Here is a 19,157-nt window from a genome sequence, read left to right as displayed (position 1 = left end):
GTAAATTTCTCTGGTTATAATGCTATCCTCAGGTTCTAACGTTCCTCTTAAAGTGCATGACCTTCTTTGTTACAGAACTGCTGCAGTTTATTTTATCTGATCCTGTTGTAAACCACTTTGATCTATGCCACTACATCACAAAAATATAAGTATTTAAGTAAATGAATAATAATAAAAACAAATAAAGAACAATTTCGATAGAAAGAGCAACGAAAACAGCCAAAGTGTATGGCACAAAGCTTTGCATCAAATCTCAATAAATAAACCACGGATCAATAAATCCCTCTGCAAAATGTGAAGCTCTGTTTGCCCTGGGAAGCCACTGATCCACTCTGATCTTTCCATACCACCTCAGTAAAAATGATTCGTCGTATTCTCTAACAGGATTCCAGGAAGCTATCGCTGGGCATGAGATGCAGCAAAGTAGCTTTACACTGCAAGGCGCTATTCCCATACCGTGGGTACACAGGATAAAAGCCTTAGGCTAAATGTTATGAAACCATGATCGTGGTGCAACAAAAAGCTGCCCTCTGGCAGTTGCAGAACAAGAAAGGCCAAATCTCTGAAAATTCTCAGTAAAGGCACGGGAGATTTAGGCTGTCTCAGCCAGAGAAGGAAATATTTTTCAACCCCGAAAGAGTAGGGTTGCCAGACCTCCCCTCCAGGGCTGACTTGATGCCTCTAGGTTTGCCTCACCACCCCCAGGTAGCAGCACCAGGGCTTGAATCCCCAGGTAGAAGAGAACACATTGTATTTCTTTATTTATAAGAAGACAGTGCCCAAAGCTTTCAAGCTTCAGACTGGTAGGAGCTGGCAGCAAATTATTGCCTGGTGGCAAGAAGTGAAGTTTCCATCTTTGCCTGGCTCCCTCCTGGCAAGTGGAGGGTTAAATATCCAGGTGAGCGAGACAGCCTTTAACCATAAAAACAGTTAACAAGAAGATTGTGCATGTAGCTTGCAAGTTTTAGCCTGGCAAGAACCAGCAGCAAATTAGATAGATAGATAGATAGATAGATAGATAGATAGATAGATAGATCTTTATTGAAACGTACTTAACATATATACATAACAACCAAAATTCCCAATGATTCCCTCACATAAAATATAATATCTAAACTACAACAGTTGCATAACTATACACTTAGATATAAAACCCATCACCCACCCTCTACAGCAATTCGACTTCTGTATATTTCTTTCTACCTTCCCCCCCTTGCATTCTATAATAAATTATTTTTGTTAAATTCTGGTTTTTCTTTCTTTATTCATTTTGTTATTGCTTACATTTTTTATTCTAAGCCTGTTAACCTGTCATTTTTAGAACAATATTTTGACATATAATCTTTGAAATACTTCCACTCCATTCTTAACTTTTGATTTGATAGATATCTTATAATTGAAGTTAATTTCGCCAATTCTATATACTCACTTAATTTACAAATCCACTCTTCCTTTGTTGGTATGGCCTGAGATTTCCATTTAGTAGCAATCACTATCCTGGCAGCTGTTGTTGCATATAAAAAGATTGTTTTTTTCATATGTGGTATGTTTTTGCCCACCAACCCTAACAGATAAGCTTCGGGATTTTTATCAAGGGTTTTTAAAGCATTTTCTTAAGTTCCTCATGTATTATTCCACAAAACTTCTTTATTTCTTTGCAACCCTACCACATATGAATTATCATTCCAGGAAGAACCAGCAGCAAATTATAGTACAGGCACTCTGAAATCTTCCCTCCTCTGCTCCCCTTTCCCAATTAACCTCCATCGCCTGGGGCATCCTTAGTTCTCAGGTTTTGGCCCTGAAATCTCAGAATCTGGGATGCTCTTGACTTTTCAACCCTAGTAGTGTCCATTCCTTTTTTTTAAAATAAATATTTTATTCAGTTTTCACAATAAGAAGCATACAAAGACAAAGAAAATACAAAATCACAAAAAACAATACAATACCAAAAATACAAACATTAAACACATCAAAATAAAAATACAAAATAAAAACACATATAGTAACAAAAAACAAAAGTTCCCTCTTACTTAATTTCTCATCTTCAATTAACTTATTTTCCCGACTTCCTCACGTCTCCCGTTCTTGTATCCCTTTTTAGAAATTAATTCAGCAAATTCATATTCTATTAATTTATCTGTTGTTAATCCAATCCTATATTTTACTTTGTCGCTAAAGCCCCTGCGATTCATTTCAATGTCCTTAACATTCAAAAATTTTACAATATTTCTGCAAATAAATTTTAAATTTCTTCCAATCTTCCTCCACCGTCTCCTCTCCCTGGTCTCAGATTCTGCCAGTCATTTCCGCATTCCTTCTTCAAAGGCAGGTAGTGGAATTTCAAATACCTGGGTTGATGGTGTGGCTCCCTGCCCCCACATTTCAGTACACATATTTAATCCGATTTGGCTACATGACGACGACTGAACGCAAATGAGGGCAACTGGAAGTGAGTTGGACCACCGAGGGCTATTTAAAACAAAGTCACTTTTTCACGAGAAACATCAAAAAGGGAAAGCGAGTGCTTGGTGTTTGCTTCTGCAGTGCTGAGGATGCTCACGAAAACCTCTCAAAGAAACCAGTAAGAATTTTAGGCACATAGGAAACTGCTGCAGACTGAGTCAGACCATCAACTAGCCCCATGAATATTGTTACAAAATCGGGGGCCATCCCCACACTCTGCAATATCCAAGGGAGCTCCAGGCACTCACCCAGGTCCTGTGTTCTTTTGGAGAACAGAAGATGTGGCAGAGACGTCACAGCTTTAAGAAATATGATTTATTCCCCTATTTACACCTTCAGTTGCACAGAGGGAGTCCAGATCTTACAGCATGGTCATTTCCAGAAGGGCTTGTGCAGTCCTTGGGGTCAAAGGCATATCTCCCAGCCAGCCTTCAGCCAGCCTGCCCAAGATGGATCTTAGTCTCTCTTTCTCCTCCTCCTTCCCAGAACACCTTGCTAAAAACTCTCTTTTCCTGTCACTTCAAAGAAACACCCCCTCACCTTGGAAACCTCTGTCTCCCCAGACCAAAGGATTCCTCTTGGATGGCCCATCAACCAACAGATTAGCTGGTGGGGCTTCCTGTTTCTGGTGGTGGGAAATGGCTGACTCCCATAATATTGGATCCCAGCCATGCCGGTAATTCAGGGCTGATATGGGGGTAATTAGCCTTGGCATACTCCCCAGGGTGGGGGAAGACTGTCTCGCAGACCCGCAGATTGTCCGAGATTGTCAGCTTGCATCAAGGTGCAAGCGGCAGGACACTGGGTCCCAGAGCATGACACGGCTGGCACTCTCTGATGTCATTCTCATAGCCGGAAATATCTGTTTGATAAAATGATTGGATTTGGACAATAAACAGACACAGCCTGGACCGAAGAAGACTAAGCAAAAACCTGCAGAACTGTACAGTTCCTGGTGTTTAAGCTCGGATTTCAAAGAGATTCTTATCATGGTGTGTGGATTATGGAGGTGTTTGGTATGTCTTTTTTCTCTTCTTACCATCTACAATTGGTTTTCAATGCCAAGCCTCATTAAGGAACTTTTTTTTTTAAAGAGTACAGATGGACTTTTATTTATAATTAAGCATTCAACTGTGCAGGTTTACTTAGACTTGAAAGAATTGATAAAGATAAAAGAAGAAACAAAGATCGCGCTTGTTAATATGACACAGCATGGAAAAATGAGAATTCCTCCCTTTTCGAGAGAAGCAGGGAATATTTGCTTTGCAATGACTGGAGATAACAATTTGGGACAACATATATCACAGCTGTTTGCAGAAGTTTTTCATTATGAGCGAGAGAGAAGGCTGAATGGATGTCTAGCAGCCCCCCCCCTCTAGGGCCTGGAGGGGGGGGTTGTGTGGTCTCTGAGAGGCTGATTGATCGCCAAATGACTTATATCGGTGGAATACAACTCATATTCATTGCATTATTGCAAACAGTATGCTTAACAATTTACAGTAATAACTTAATCCAGTGTTTCCCAACCTTTTTTGGGCAAAGGCACACTTGTTTCATGAAAAAAATCTCGAGGCACACCACCATGCCAGATGGGGAAAGGTCACTTTTTACTTATGTAAAAAAAAATAAAAAAATAGTAACAGCATAGAAGGTAATGGTTAGGCTAGCATCCCTCTTCCAAATATGCTAGGTTTTTATTTGCAGGGACTGTTCTACATGGGAAAGCATTCAGCACTGTCATTCTCCCATCTGCCATCTGAATTGGTACTATTCTGGGTCAACTTACTCTGCTGCATGTGTAGATGAAAATGGCACCAAGTGTGGGGGAGGGGCAGAACAGGTTTCAGATACAGGATATTAAGCATACACGTACTTCAGATTGAACTGGTTGCTTGCTTTGCAAGTTTTCATTTCCCAAATGACTGCCTTGGCAAGCGCAATACCTACCAGGCTCAACGCCGGTCTCGCGCTGCCGCTTCCCGCGCTCTCAAGGACCCGGGAGGAGGAAGGCGTGAAGGGAATCCCGAAGGTGCGAAAACCTCGCACATGCGCAGGCCTTCCGCCTGCGACAGCCCAGTAGGCCGGCCGAAACGAGCGGCGATGGGATGTGGGAGGGAGCTCGCTCGCCGCCCCGCGCGTGCCTATGTGGGGCACATTACAGCCCCGTGGACGTCAGCGCCATGCAGGCAGCCAGGCAGGCAGACGGCGAGAGCCCCGCGCTGGGCGGCCTCTCCTCGCTGCTGCCGCCCCGCCTCTCGCTGCCCGACTCGCCCGCCTCCCTCCCACGGCACACCAGGCAATGTCTCGCGGCACACTAGTGTGCCGCGGAACACCGGTTGGGAAACACTGACTTAATCTCCCTTTCCATGGAGGCGCAGATTGCAGCTATGACAAAGGCGGCATTTTTTCATCACCGCCAAGCTAAGCAGTTGGCTCCTTACCTCTCTCGCTGTGACCTAGCCACTGTGATCCACGCGACGGTCACCTCCAGACTGGATTATTGTAACTCGCTCCACGCGGGGCTGCCCTTGAGACTGACCCAGAAACTCCAGTGGGTGCAGAATGCTGCAGCGAGACTCCTTACGGGGTCTTCGCTGCAAGATCACATTCACCCGGTGCTCTACCAGCTGCACTGGCTCCCGGTGGAGTACAGGATCAGGTTTAAGGTGCTGGTTTTAACCTTTAAAGCCCTTTATAGCCTAGGACCCTCGTACCTACGGAACAGCCTCTCCTGGTATGTCCCACGGAGGCCCTTACGATCTGCAAATAAAAACACCCTAAAGATCCCAGGCCACAGAGAGGTTAGGCTGGCCTCAACCAGATCCAGGGCTTTTTTGGCCGTGGCCCCAATCTGGTGGAACGCTCTGTCACAAGAGACTAGGACCATGCGGGACTTGACATCTTTCCGCAGGGTCTGCAAGACAGAGCTGTTCCACCAGGCCTTTGGCCAGGGCACAGTCTGACCCCCTCCTTCGGCAATCTTCACAGAACTCTAGCCCAATGGTTGCCATAAGTTTGATTTGAATTAATTTTATAATGAAATGATTTTAGAATGTTGTATTATTTTATTGTTGTTAGCCGCCCTGAGGCCGGCTTCGGCTGGAGAGGGTGGGATATAAATAAAAATTTAGTATTATTATTGACAATGTGGAAGCTACTATGTTATTAAATCTCAAACGAAAAGCTTGGACAACAGCCTGGATTGGAAGACTGGAATGGAGTCAGGGAAAGCTGTGCTGGCAAATAGACAGTTGAAAAACTATATATACACAAATAAAGCTGTATTCGGCAGACAAAAGGATATATGATTTCTGCCATTACTGAGAATTGTAGAGCCAGGGGCGGAGAACTTTAAAGCGTTAAGATCGGAAAGCGGATAATATGAAAACAATGAGAAGAGGCAGGAATGAAGATTTGGAGATATGCTTCAAAGGTCCAGACTATGGGGAGCCCAGAAAAATTAATAATTGCAATTTGGACTATAATTGGTCATTTTAAAAAAATTAGTTTATTATTTTTAATTGGATTATGATTCGGATATGTTGATTGGCTGTTTTTATTGGAAAATCAATAAAAATCATTTTAAAAAACAAAACAAAACAGATTACCTGGTTTGCAGAAGCCAGCCTAGGGATTCCTTGTTTGGCATAGTTCTGCAGGTTGTACATTCATCCATATCCCAGCTAGTCAAAATCCTACCATTTATTAATTTTTAGGGTTTGGGGAGAAGTCCCCCAATCTATAACAATATCTTCTTTCTTCACAATTGGAGGCAGTGATGCTCCAGTTTTTTACAAAAGAGAGTTCGCTGCATATTATATCCCCAAATTCCCTTCTTTTCTTCTTAAAATTAATAAAGCAAATGGGGGGGGGGGATTATCAAAGCATAAAACAAATGTCTGTGTGGATCACCGAAAGGCAAAGAAACCAAGGCCCCAAGGCGGAGCAGGAATTCAGAGAGACCCCTGGCGGGTTAGGTAGCAAATTCCTAGCAGATGTGGGGCAGAATAAACCAGGCAGGTGTGTTTGCTTTTGGTTTCAGGTAGCTTAATCCTCTCCAGACTGAAAGGGAACTTGTTTTTTTCGGCACAATATTGTTTCAGAGAGGAGGGACATGATAGGTTGGGGAAAAAACAACAACAACCCACCGTTGCCGAGAGAGTAAAAGGCAGAGAATCTAAATTCTACCTTTGTCCGGGCTGTCGACCGGCAAAACTGGAATGCTGAGATAGTGAGGCATTGCTCAAGAAGCAGGATGAAGGTGTTTCTTACTGCATTGCTGGCTACTCTTTGGTGTGCTGAGTTTGGTAAGGCCCCTTTGATTTACGCAGATCCATTTTTTGATGTTTCAGTTGGCTGAGAGTTAAATTGAGGGATGTTTAGCCCTGGAGAAGAGGAGACCGAGAGGTGTTAGGAAAGCCATCTTCCAATATCCATGGAAGATGGAGCAAGCTTGTTTTCTCTTGTTCTGGAGGACAGGACCTGAACCAATGGCTTCGAATCGTAGGAAAGGAGACTCAGACTAAACACCAGGACGAGTTTTCTGAGGGTAAGAGTTGCGGAACGGACTCCCTCCCAAGGCAGTGGTCTCTCCTTGGAAGAAGAGTCAGTCCGCATTCCCTTGGAACTTTGTTGTTTAGTGGTTTAGAGTCCCATTAAGTTAAATAGGGCTTGCAGACCGATCCTATACAGTGGTACCTCAGGTTAAGAACTTAATTCGTTCTGAAAACAGAAAAAGAAAAAGAAAAAATAAAACCATCATTTTCAAATTCTCCACTTTCATTACCTTCTTACCATGACCTCCTCCTCCTCCCATCTCTTGTATCTTGTATCCTGTTTTTGTCTTTTTTCTTTGTAATTTTTTAAAAAATTCTTTTTTCAATAAAGATCATTAAAAAAAAAAGAACTTAATTCGTTCTGGAGGTCTGTTCTTAACCTGAAACTGTTCTTAACCTGAAGCACCACTTTAGCTAATGGGGCCTCCTGCTGCTGACCCTGCGCCACCGCTGCACGATTTCTGTTCTCATCCTGAAGCAAAGTTCTTAACCCGAGGTATTATTTCTGGGTTAGGGGAATGTCAGAAGTGTAGATTTTGGTGAATTTTCTTAAAAATAGGTCAAAAACTTCAATGGCTTTTGATTGAGAGTTTGCAAAAAACAAAAAAAGCTCAACCAATTTGGGCAACAACAACAACAACTTTTGTGTCTGGATATTCGCTTTTTGGAATATGGGTACCCTCGGCTAAGAGGAGGAAAGCCTTTTCTGGTTCACCTCTGGCAGCAAAATGTCTTGATCTGGCCCTGCAGATTCCTTAGTGTTTTCATAGAGGCCGGACAATATCTCTCTGCTGCTGCTCTGAACGGAGATTGCATCTACGCTGCTGAGATTGTTTTAGTAGGCAGAGCAGACTATTGGTGATTTTGAACGTGGGACCCTTCTGCATTTGAGGAAAATGCTCTCATTGCCCCTCAGATACAGCCCTTTCTTTTTATTTTTAATTTTTGCCTCAAATCAGAAACTCTGTGAATCTGGGACTGTCCCCGGAAAATAGGGGCACTAGGAGGGTCTGTAAATGTGAACTGAAATGCAACTTCCCCCTCCTCCTTAACACTAAGTTGTTTTATGCTGCATTTTGTGTGAGATTTGGGTAGCCTTTGACGTTCTTAGGAGCCTCCGGTTCATCCAGTGTGCAAGGAAGCTTACGGAACAATAAAAAGCAGCAGAGTAATAAAATCCTGTCCACACAAACCACAAACTAAGCAGCTCTAAGGATCTGATTCAGAGCTTGGCACACAGATTTTCTGCTGGGTGTCAGCTGTTACGTAAATCTGCAAGGAACCATTGGGTTGCACAGGTGCTGTGAACAGAGTTGGCCAGCTGGAAATCCTCACTAAGGCGGCCAAGAAACACCTGATCTCTCCGCAATTACCTTTAGATGCTACGGAATGCTAAAAGAAAGATTGTTTTTAACAATATCCAAACCATACCCGGCCCCAGTTAAGCTAAGTTTCATCTGTGTCCACCTTACGGGGTCTTGGTGTTCAGAACAAGGGAGGGATTCATTTGGTCCAATCCAATGCTCCGAAATGTGCTTGTGGACAAGAATGCAACTTGAAGTCAAGTTACGCATTTCTTTGGATTTTGCAGTGCATGTACAGTGCTCAAAAAGCAGGCACAAAAAGAGCATCTTACGCAACAGGTGTGCATAAAACGTGCATTTCATTAGCGAACCATAGCTGTCAACTTACAGATTTGAAAATAAGGGACCAGCAGCCTCAAAAATAAGGAATCAGCAGCCAAAATAAGGGGTTTTCGCAGGACAGGTATGTTCAACTTCTGAGCCCCTCCAAGCCAAAGGCAGAAAGCTCAGCCAGCAGCCAAATGAAGCCTCAAGCGGTGGTTTCCACAGCGCAGCAACCCGGCAAACGGGATGCCGTCACCTCTCCACTGGGAAGCGCTGAGCAAAGGCGAGTCCCCAGGCAATGCGGCCGATTTGATTGGCACAAGGCATGCAAGCTCCACCCCCCAGTCGCTCTTAGACTCCTTATTGGGTGAGCAACGCAGCCAAGCAACACAGTTGGAGCTTCCCTCCTCCCTGGCCGGCAGGCAGGGAGGGAGAGGAGCTGCTTCCTTTGAAATTTAAGGGACATCATTTAAGGGACATCATCAATCCGGGACAGCAGCGGGAAACGGCGCTGGGATAAGGGAGTTTCCCGCCAAATAAGGGACAGTTGACAGCTATGTAGCGAACGCTCCCATCAGGCCTGGCCAGCAAGGGATGATGGGAGTTGTAGTCCCACAAATCTGGTAGAGAGCCGCAGGTTCCCCTTTCCTGGCCTGTTGATGATACAGAACTCGATACACCATCACTAACCTGACTGTGTAAGGCAGGTTTGTATGTTCCTATGAAGTTAGGAGTGCTGAAAATGCACATAAATTTGTAAGCTTTGGAGGTTTTTTCCTTTCTTTTTGGTAACACCCCAAAACCCAGCGTTTCTTCTTGTCTTTCATTTTGTCTTTTGGAAAGGGTAACATCCTACGTTGATTGCCATGTCTTCTTTGCCTAATATCCTAAAATGGGCATTCACTTCTGCTCCAATGGGAATTTCCTCCCCTAAGGCTAAACACAGCACAGGTAGAAGTGGAAGTTGGGAGTCTTCCTTGGAAACGTGGCTGGAGAGGGAAGAGCTAAATATCTTCTCCTCATGCTCTGTGGTCCTGTGGTCTAAACCATCAAGCCTCTTGGGCTTGCCGATCAGAAGGTTGGCGGTTCGAATCCCTGCGACGGGGTGAGCTCCCGTTGCTCTGTCCCAGTTCCTGCCAACCTAGCAGTTCCAAAGCACGCCAGTGCAAGTAGATAGATAGGTACCGCTTCGGCAGGAAGGTAAATGATGTTTCCATGCGCACTGGTTTCCGTCACGGCGTCCCATTGCACCAGAAGTGGTTTAGTCCTGTTGGCCACATGACCTGGAAAGCTGTCTGTGGACAAACGCTGGCTCCCTTGGCCTGAAAGCGAGATAATAATAATAATAATAATAATAATAATAATAATAATAATAATAAAATTTATTTATATCCCGCCCTCCCCAGCCGAAGCCGGGCTCAGGGCGGCTAACAACAATCAAATAATCAAACAGTAAAATAGTTACACAATAATAATAAATTGCGCCGCAACCCCATAGTCGCCTTTGACTGGACTTAACCGTTCAGGGGTCCTTTACCTTGTCTTACCTTGGTTTTCATGCACCCCCTTCCCTAAGGCTTATCTTTAAATAGAAGAAAACCGCACAATTAAAGGGACCTCTAAGCTGGCTCTCAGCTTTTCAAAATTGGAAACAGGTTTGAGCGTTGAGCAAGAAAGTAGACCTGCGGGCAACTCGTGTTAGTAAAGATTTTTCTGTCACCCTTTCCCCTACAGCCCAGGCTTTGCGGTGTTATTCTTGCCCGGAGCCGATAACGGCTGTGAAATGCATGAAGGTGGACAACTGCTTGCAGAATGAGACCATGTGCAAGACTACCATGTACTCGCGTGAAGAAGGTGAGAGACTTGCCTGCGTTCTCCTTCCGCTCTCTGAGAGAGCCTGCCTCTGAGCACCTGGGCTGGGGTCCCCAAACGGGAGAGCGGGGTTGAACTCAAGTCCTGTTTGTGGAGTTCTCATGTTGGCATTTGGCTAAAAACATACAAAGAGTCTGATGGACCAGGGCAATGGCTCACTCAGTCCAGCATCCTTGTTTTCACAGGGGCTGAGCAGTTGCCCGTGAGAAACCTGTAAGCAGGATTCGAACACATAAATAAATATATATATTTTTTTATTTATACCTCGCCCTTCCCGGTTCAGAAAACCGGTCTCAGGGCGGCTAACAACAAATTTAGAACACTTAATTGATGCAACAAAAAACAGTATAAAACATGTGTCAGAGCTGCTTCCAGATCCTAGCTCACAGAGGATCACGCTAGCCAGCGATCATTTAGTAAAAGTCTTTATTGAGTTACATTTTCCATTCTCAAGCTGCTGCGTGCAACTCTACGTCTAATGGCTAGATCGGCGAAGTCCCGTCTGAGTCTCCGCCCCTTGTGCACCAACTTAATATCCTAGCCCTGCTCCACCTTTTCCGCCTGACTGTTCTCCTCTGGGTCCCTCTGCCCCCCGGGGTCTCCTCCCTCCGGGACTCCTCCGACGCCGACCCCCCGGACCCTCCTGTCTCCTTGCGCCGGGCTTTAGGACCTGGCTCCCTCTCCGGGCTGCCTACTGCGTCACTTTCCTGTGCATTTGAACTTGGCACGCGCGCCCAACCTTCCACTTTCCGTCTGACCGTTTCTTCGCTCCCTGATGGAGGTGTGGCCACTCCTGACTCGTGCCCTCCCTCCTGTTGTGAGCTGCCAGCGCTTGATCCCTGGCCCCCTTCCTCTTCCCTGCTCTCTGGCGGTGACGCTGGTCCCGATCTCCAACTGCTCCCCTCTGAGTCCCCTCTGGCTCTATCTTCCTGGGGTGTCCCCCTAGGCTCCCCCCTTGCCCTGGCCACTGGTGCTCCTTTCTGTGAATCTTCTGATTCACTGGAAAGACTCGGAGATCTCGGGTCGTCGTCATCACTCATCCTTTCTTCTGCCTCCTCCTCCTCGCTCTCTGTTTCCTCCCTTGCCCTTGCCTCTGCTCCTGAACCCCTGACACCCGCCCTTCCCGGTTCAGAAAACTGGGCTCAGGGCGGCTAACAACAAATTTAAAACACTTAATTGATGCAGCAAAAAACAGTATAAAACATGAATAACAATAAATTCAGAATTATAAAATCAATTTAGGGGGAATAATAAATAATAATTTATTATTTATACCCCGCCCATCTGGCTGGGCTTCCCCAGCCACTCTGGGCGGCTTCCAAAAGAATATTAAAATACTATAATACATCAAACATTAAAAGCTTCCCGAAACAGGGCTGCCTTCAGATGTCTTCTAAAAGCCTGGTAGTAGTTGTTCTCTTTGACATCTGGTGGGAGGGTGTTCCACAGGGAAGGCGCCACTACCGAGAAGGCCCTCTGCCTGGTTCCCTGTAACTTGGCTTCTCGCAGTGAGGGAACTGCCAGAAGGCCCTCGGAGCTGGACCTAGTGTCAGGGCAGAATGATGGGGGTGGAAACGCTCCTTCAGGTATACTGGACCAATCCACCCAATAAACATTAGATGATCCCCAGGGCTAGCTGGCTAAATTAGTCCTATTTGGGCCAGCAAGGAGACCAGGGGAGAATAAGCTGTGGGATCCCAGAGCGGGTAATCTTCATAAAAAGGGGAGGGGGGAAGGAAGGGGAATAAAAGATCAGGCTAAATTCAAATTGAGGCAGAATAGCTCTGTCTTACAGGACCGACGGAAGGAGGTTAAATCCTGCAGGGCCCTGGTCTCCTGGGACAGAGCATTCCACCAGGTCAGAGCCATCACTGAGAAGGCCCTGGCCCTGGTGGAGGATAATCTGACTTCCTTAGGGCCTGGGACCTCTAAACTATGATTATTCGTGGACCTTAAGGTCCTCTGCAGACCAGGAGAGGCGGTCCTGTAAATACGAGGGCCTTGAGCCATACATAAGTAATCTACCTTCCTGCAGTTCCCAGCAAGGGGTATTCAGAATCATTGCTGCCTCCAGCTGTGAAGGCAGGACATTGGCATCATGGTTAGTAGTCATCAACAACCTTCTCCTCCATGATGCAGTTGGCGCTGTGGTCTAAACCACTGAGCCTCTTGGGCTTGCCGATCGGAAGGTTGGTGGTTCGAATCCCCGTGACGGAGTGAGCTCCCGTTGCTCTGCCCCAGCTTCTGCCAACCTAGAAGTTCAAAGGCGCACCAGTGCAAGTAGATAAATAAGTACCACTGCGGCAGGAAGGTAAACAGTCTTTCCATGCGCTCTGGTTTCTATCATGGTGTTCCATTGCACCAGAAGCAGTTTCGTCACGCTGGCCACATGACCCGGAAAGCTGTCTGTGGACAAACGCCGGCTCCCTTGGCCTGAAAGCGAGATGAGCGCCACAACCCCATAGTCGCCTTTGACTGGACTTAACCGTCCAGGGGTCCCTTACCTTTACCTTAACCTCCATGAATTTGCCGAATCCTTTTTTAAAGTCATCTAGCTTGGTGACCATCACTGCCTCCTGTGGAAATGAGTTCCATAGTTTGTGCTGTGTGCAGAATGACCTTCTCTTATCTGCCCTGAATCTTCCAACATTCAGCTGTGCTGGACTGGGGGGCGGGTGCAGATCTTGGGCAGATCCAGCAGTTTTCTTCTTATATAAATGGTCTAGATGTGAAAAACGCTCCGGGGGCTGTGATGCAACAGTCGCGTACCTCTCGTTGCTGTTAATAATTATGAAACAAAAAACAGGTTCCAGAAGATTCTAGGTCCACCATGTCTATTGACAGGGAAGGACATCGTGGACCTAGAATTATCTGTCTGGTGCATTTTATCAATAGCTACTAGCCACAAAGGCCTACCTTGACTATTGGAGCCAGTATTACCAGCTGTGAGGAATGAGGGTGGGGGTCTGCGTTGCTGCTGTGCTCAGGTGGGCTTCTCATAAAAGGTAAAAAGGTAAAGGTACCCCTGCCGGTACGGGCCAGTCTTGCCAGACTCTAGGGTTGTGCGCCCATCTCACTCTATAGGCCGGGAGCCAGCGCTGTCCGCAGACACTTGCGGGTCACGTGGCCAGCGTGACAAAGCTGCATCTGGCGAGCCAGCGCAGCACACGGAACGCCGTTTACCTTCCCGCTGGTACGCGGTACCTATTTATCTACTTGCACCCGGAGGTGCTTTCGAACTGCTAGGTTGGCAGGCGCTGGGACCGAACGACGGGAGCGCACCCCGCCGCGGGGATTTGAACCGCCGACCATGTGATTGGCAAGTCCTAGGTGCTGAGGTTTTACCCACAGCACCACACCCAGCCTCCAAACCACCTCCTCTCTGGTGCACTATCTGAATAAGTGCTTTCTTATCTCTGCAAGAGTTGGGTTAGCTCTCCAGGTCTTTCCCCAGACAATCCTAGCACTGCAGAGTTGGAAGGGCCCCGATCCCCTGCAATGCATGATTTGGAGATTCTGAACCCCTTTGTTCCCTTACCCCATTGGCAGAGTATCCACAGCCTAGACTTCCCAGTTGTGCAAAAAATCACAACTGCACAGGGGAGGCATAGAGGACCGTGGACCTGCTGCACCGTGGTGGATTTCGGAGAGGGGTGGACGACAGGGACTGATCTGTCTTGCCACTTGCATTTGCAGTGTACCCATTCCAGGGCGATTCAACCGTCACACGGTCTTGTTCTTCGAGGTGCATTCCGTCCGATGTGGATGGGATTGGCTTGACTCGCCCGGTGACCTGCTGCAACACGGATCTCTGCAACCACGATGGGGCAGCCAGCGTGCAGATCAGCTACATCACGGTGGGGACCTCAGCTGCTTCCTTCTTCATCCTCCTCTGGCCTGGACTGTGATTCAGAAGGCAAAGGCCCTCCTCTGGGGTGTGTGTTTGTGTGTGCACAAATGACAACAACTCCTTGATCAAGCCCCAGATTGGCTTCGCTATCTCAGTTTCTCTCTCCTCCTGCAATTGCAGACTCCTCTTCTCATCAGGCGAAGAAAACGGGGGGCGAAAATGCTTTGCGCTGTGAAAAATGCTGGCCAGCCTGCTCCTCCTGGCTGAAAAGAGAATCAGAGACCTGGTGCTTAAGTATTTTGGTGGTGCCAGTCAGCCCTTTGCTCAGCTCATTGTCTCTGATTCTGCCTTTCATGGCTCACCCCATGTTTAGAAAACACAGTTCCAAGCAGTTTCCCCCTTGCCCCACTCCTTTCCCAGGGAAAACCTGCTCTTTAGCTCTAAATCAGAACAAACAGCAATTCACAGAAAACCCAAAAGGCTGTTGTCTCCGATTGAGGACTAAAGAGCAGTTTTCCCCAGGGAAAGGCAGCGAGACTTTCACACGACTTGTATTTTTATCATATTGTTTTCTAGTTACCGTATTTTTCGCTCCATAAGATGCACCTTTTTCTTCCTAAAAGGTAAGGGGAAATGTCTGTACGTCTTATGGAGCGAATGCGTGGTCGCTGGAGCCGAATTGCAGATCATGCTGCTGTTGTTTTTTGAAAGAGGAAAGTGGGTGTTGAAACAAAGCCGCTGATTGTTTGCCATCAGGGAGAGAGATAAGGGAGGCTAGAGATAAAGGAGGATGCCTGGGAGGGGAGGGAGGTAAAAGCACATGGATCCTCAGGGTTTTTGCATTGGGTCACCCGAAATTCACCATCAGATCACATAGCATGTCCATGGCTACAACCTGCACCAAAAAAAACATGCATCCACTGTTTCGTGGGGTCGCAATGGTGCAAAAACGTGGTTACAAAGCATGGATCCACATGGATCTTCAGGATTTTTGCATTGGGGCACCCCAAGTTCACCATCAGATCATGTCTGTGGTCACAGAATGAACCACAAAAATCATACATCCACTGTTTCACTCTGAAAATTTTTTTTCTTGTTTTCCTCCTCTAAAACTAGGTGCGTCTTATTGTCAGGTGCGTCTTATGGAGTGAAAAATACGGTAATTCCTCCCCGGGTCTGAGAGCTTTTCTCATTGTTCCATGACTGTGCCTTGAGAAAACCCTATCTTGCCTGCTGCTCCTTTAGCAGCAAAACCTTTCTTTGGATTTCCTGTGCATCCGATAAGATTAAGGCAAAGCCCAGCTGCGAAGCATCAAGAAAATCTCCCGGACCTGGGGAAATGAATCGCTACAGAATGCAATAAAAATGCAGGTCAAGCGGAAGTGAGGCTGAACAATTAGTCTTAAAGATGTGCCTTTATGGACACCTGATCATGGCTCCCAATAGCCAGGCAGGATTCTGAGAGCAGTCACCAGAACTCATCTTAAAATCCCCTTAAAACCTTCCTTCTCAATGTGAGGCTGTCCGAAATGGATCTGTTGCATGTAGATACATTGGGGAAGGGCTTTGCATGATTCTCTTTTTATGCATGAAGTACCCTTCCAGAAACCCTCTCCTCTTTATCGATCATTTATCCTAACTTGTTGCACGACGCTTATGCTGAAATTACACGATGCCCCCGTTTTTGTCGAACGCCTACTGCGTTCTGTTTGCAGGCAGTTTATACAACAATGAGCAATCCATCCTGATTTACTTGTGTAGATAGATTATATGTCTCCTTCGGGAGGTAGGGCAGGATGGAAACTGAATAAATAATAAAAAATTCCCATTGATCAGTAAATTATCCCACACTGTTTTGTGCGTGATTTCATCAGTTTCCTAACTACAAAATCTTTTTTTATATGTAAAAGTGGACTGGATAGAATTGTAGAGAATTTAATAGAATTGTAATAGAGGGACCTCTGAGGGCTGTCTAGTCCAACTGTCTAGTTGTTTAGAAACCTCCAAGGAAGGAGAGTCCCGAGGGAGACCGTTCCACTGTCAAACAGCTCTTGCTGGCAGAAAGCTTTTCCGTATGTTTAGTCAGAATCTCCTTTCAGCCATGGGTTCGAGTCCTACCCTCCAGAGCAGGAGAAAACCAGCTTGCTCCATCTTCCACGGGACAGCCCTTGAGATATTTGAAGATGGCTGGCGTATAGATGGATTTGTTGCATCAGAGCACAATCGTCCACTTTAATTGCAGAGAACTTCATTCCCAGATTGAGATTTGATCCATCACGCAAAACACTGACAGTCCAGAGGCGATCTAAGTTTCGTGTTTTGTCATGTCCTTCGCAGTTTTCACTTTCTCCACGGCTCAGTTGTTGCCCTCTGAGCTTTCCCTACTGAGCCTATCCCAGGGGTCAGCAAACTTTTTCAGCAGGGGGCCAGTCCACTGTCCCTCAGACCTTTTCGGGGGCCGGACTATATATATATATATATTTTTTGGGGGGGAGAATGAACAAATTCTTATGCTCCACAAATAACCCAGAGATGCATTTTAAATAAAAGGGCACATTCTACTCATGTAAAAACACGCTGATTTCTGGACTGTCTGCAGGCCGGATTGAGAAGGTGATTGGGCCTTAGTTTGCCTACCCATGGCTTAGTGCCTTGCAAATCTTCTTCTTCTTTGGCGATCCCTCGTAGCCGAGTAAGATTGTCTTCCATAAACACAGTTTTAACAATGAGTCCATAAGTGACTGTCGAGGCTGATTCTGGATCTACACGTCCTTCCACGGTGGGGACATTGGTTTCCGGGAGGGAGATGATCATGGTGTGGATTTGCCAAGCCTTCCTCTTAGCACATTTCTCCCTTGAGTCCTGAGTTCGAGTGTCTTCGAAGCCCATGACACCTTTGGTAAAGGCTGTTCTCCAACTGGAGCACTCGCAGGCCAGTGTTTCCCAATTGTTTGTGTTTATACTACCTTTTTTTAGATTTGTCTTGAGTCTTTAAACCTCTTTTGTTGACCACCAGCACTACGCTTTCCATTTTTAAGTTCGGAGCCTTGCAAATAATCTCTGTGCTTTTGGGGGAAAGTATTCAAGACACATCACAAGGTGGTCAAAGCAGCTGCCTTGAGTGGTGTTCAGTGGGGTTGTGGGACTTAAATCACTTTGAAATCATCTGTGTTTATTTGGGTATCTGCGGAGATGAACTTCCAAACACATGTACTTTGAAGTACAGAAGATCTCATTCATGGGTCGTGCCCTGATCCCTTTGACAGCCACCGCCCTGCTCTGGCAAAAACCCCAAAGTTAAGCAGCAATAAAATGTTGCGCCTTAAAATTGTGAGATGGGTTTAATAGGTTTGAAAGGATATATTAATTGCAATTAATCCCTCCAGGCAACCGTGTGTGGGTTGAACATAAACAGAGCAGAGTTTAAATTCCCATCCTTAGCAGAAAAATGGAAAGTATATAGAAATAGGCTGTGTAGCCTTCCTTAAAGTACCGGTAACCCCAGCTGCAAAGCATGCTGGCTCCCTCTTTTCTTGCATCACTTAACAAAGAATCAGGCAACAGACTGCGAAGTAAGTTTAAATTATGAATTACTTACTCATAATCATGCATTGGTTCTCATGCATTGGCCTAGGACCCACATATCTACGGGACCGCCTCTCCTGGTATACCCCGCAGAGGACCTTATGGTCCACAAATGACAACATTTTGGAGGTCCCAAGTCACAAGGTGGTTAGATTGGTCTCAACTAGGGCCAGGGCCTTTTCAGTACTGGCCCCAACTTGGTGGAACGCTCTGTCACAAGAAACTAGGGCCCTGCGGGACCTGACATCTTTCCGCAGGGCCTGCAAGACAGAGCTGTTCCGCCTGGCCTTTGGTTTGGACTCACTCTGACCCTTATGTTTCCCTCCCCTTACGGTTTTGATTTATCGGTTACTTTTAAAATGAGATTGCATTTTAACCTGTATTTTAAATTGGGGCTCCCCCCCCCCATGTTTTTTACTGTGATTTTATTGGTGTTAGCCGCCCTGAGCCCGGCTCTGGCCAGGGAGGGCGGGGTATAAATAAAATTTATTATTATTATTAACAGCAACAGCAGAAAATTAAATGGAGACAAAATACTTATATTTACAGTATAAGCTGTTCAGGTATGTGCCTGAGACTGGAGCAGGTATCTGGTCCCACGGCTGGTAAAAGAGAGCGAGGAAAGAGGAACAGTAATTTCTTATCTGATTCCTCCCGCTCAAGATAGGAGGGTAAATGACATCACACAGAGCCCTCTCTACCAACGACATTTCTATGGTCAGAGTGCCTGCCTATCAGCAACACAGATCTTTTGTCTTAACCCCTTCTCATGCTAACTAGCAAAAATATGCATTGTTAGATTTGGCCGCTAATCTCCCACAAAAATGCTGAAGGTACTTCCTGGCCATTGAGAAAGCTGTTATTTGGTTTGAATGACGTCCAAGACAGCAGGATTACCAAGAAAGCCTGAAATTAGATATCTGTACATAGTTGGAGATGAGATTTCCTTTGTAATAGATCCACTGGGAATGTCCGCTGTCTGTAATCCTGGAGAGCAGCTGCCAGTCAGTTCTGAGTTAGATGGAGCAGTACTTTGACTTGGTATAAGGGAACTTATTCTATTTAATCCTATGTTGCATCTCCATAAGGCTAACGTGAGCCAGAGTTGTGATAAAGAAGGTATCATGGCAGCGGTTTTTACTGGATGACCCTTTAGGGTCCCTTTTACAATTCTTTAATTCAGTAGGTTAGTTGCCTATA

At 46.0% G+C, this 19,157-nt stretch overlaps 1 protein-coding gene across 1 annotated transcript; it reads left to right on the top strand.

The window, feature by feature from the left end:
• The first annotated feature begins 6,459 nt into the window (after positions 1 to 6,459).
• Positions 6,460 to 14,571, top strand: LOC309539605 (ly6/PLAUR domain-containing protein 2-like). Its single transcript, XM_082236001.1, has 3 exons — positions 6,460 to 6,773; positions 10,385 to 10,504; positions 14,219 to 14,571. The coding sequence occupies exons 1-3, from the start codon at positions 6,722 to 6,724 to the stop codon at positions 14,428 to 14,430; spliced, it is 384 nt and encodes a 127-aa protein (XP_082092127.1). The 5' UTR covers positions 6,460 to 6,721; the 3' UTR covers positions 14,431 to 14,571.
• Positions 14,572 to 19,157: the final 4,586 nt, after the last annotated feature.

Source organism: Podarcis vaucheri (assembly GCF_965113315.1).
Source record: "Podarcis vaucheri genome assembly, chromosome: 8".
NCBI lineage: Eukaryota > Metazoa > Chordata > Lepidosauria > Squamata > Lacertidae > Podarcis > Podarcis vaucheri.
The sequence above is the reverse complement of the archived record's forward strand: the minus strand, read 5'-3'. Positions and strand labels throughout refer to the sequence as shown.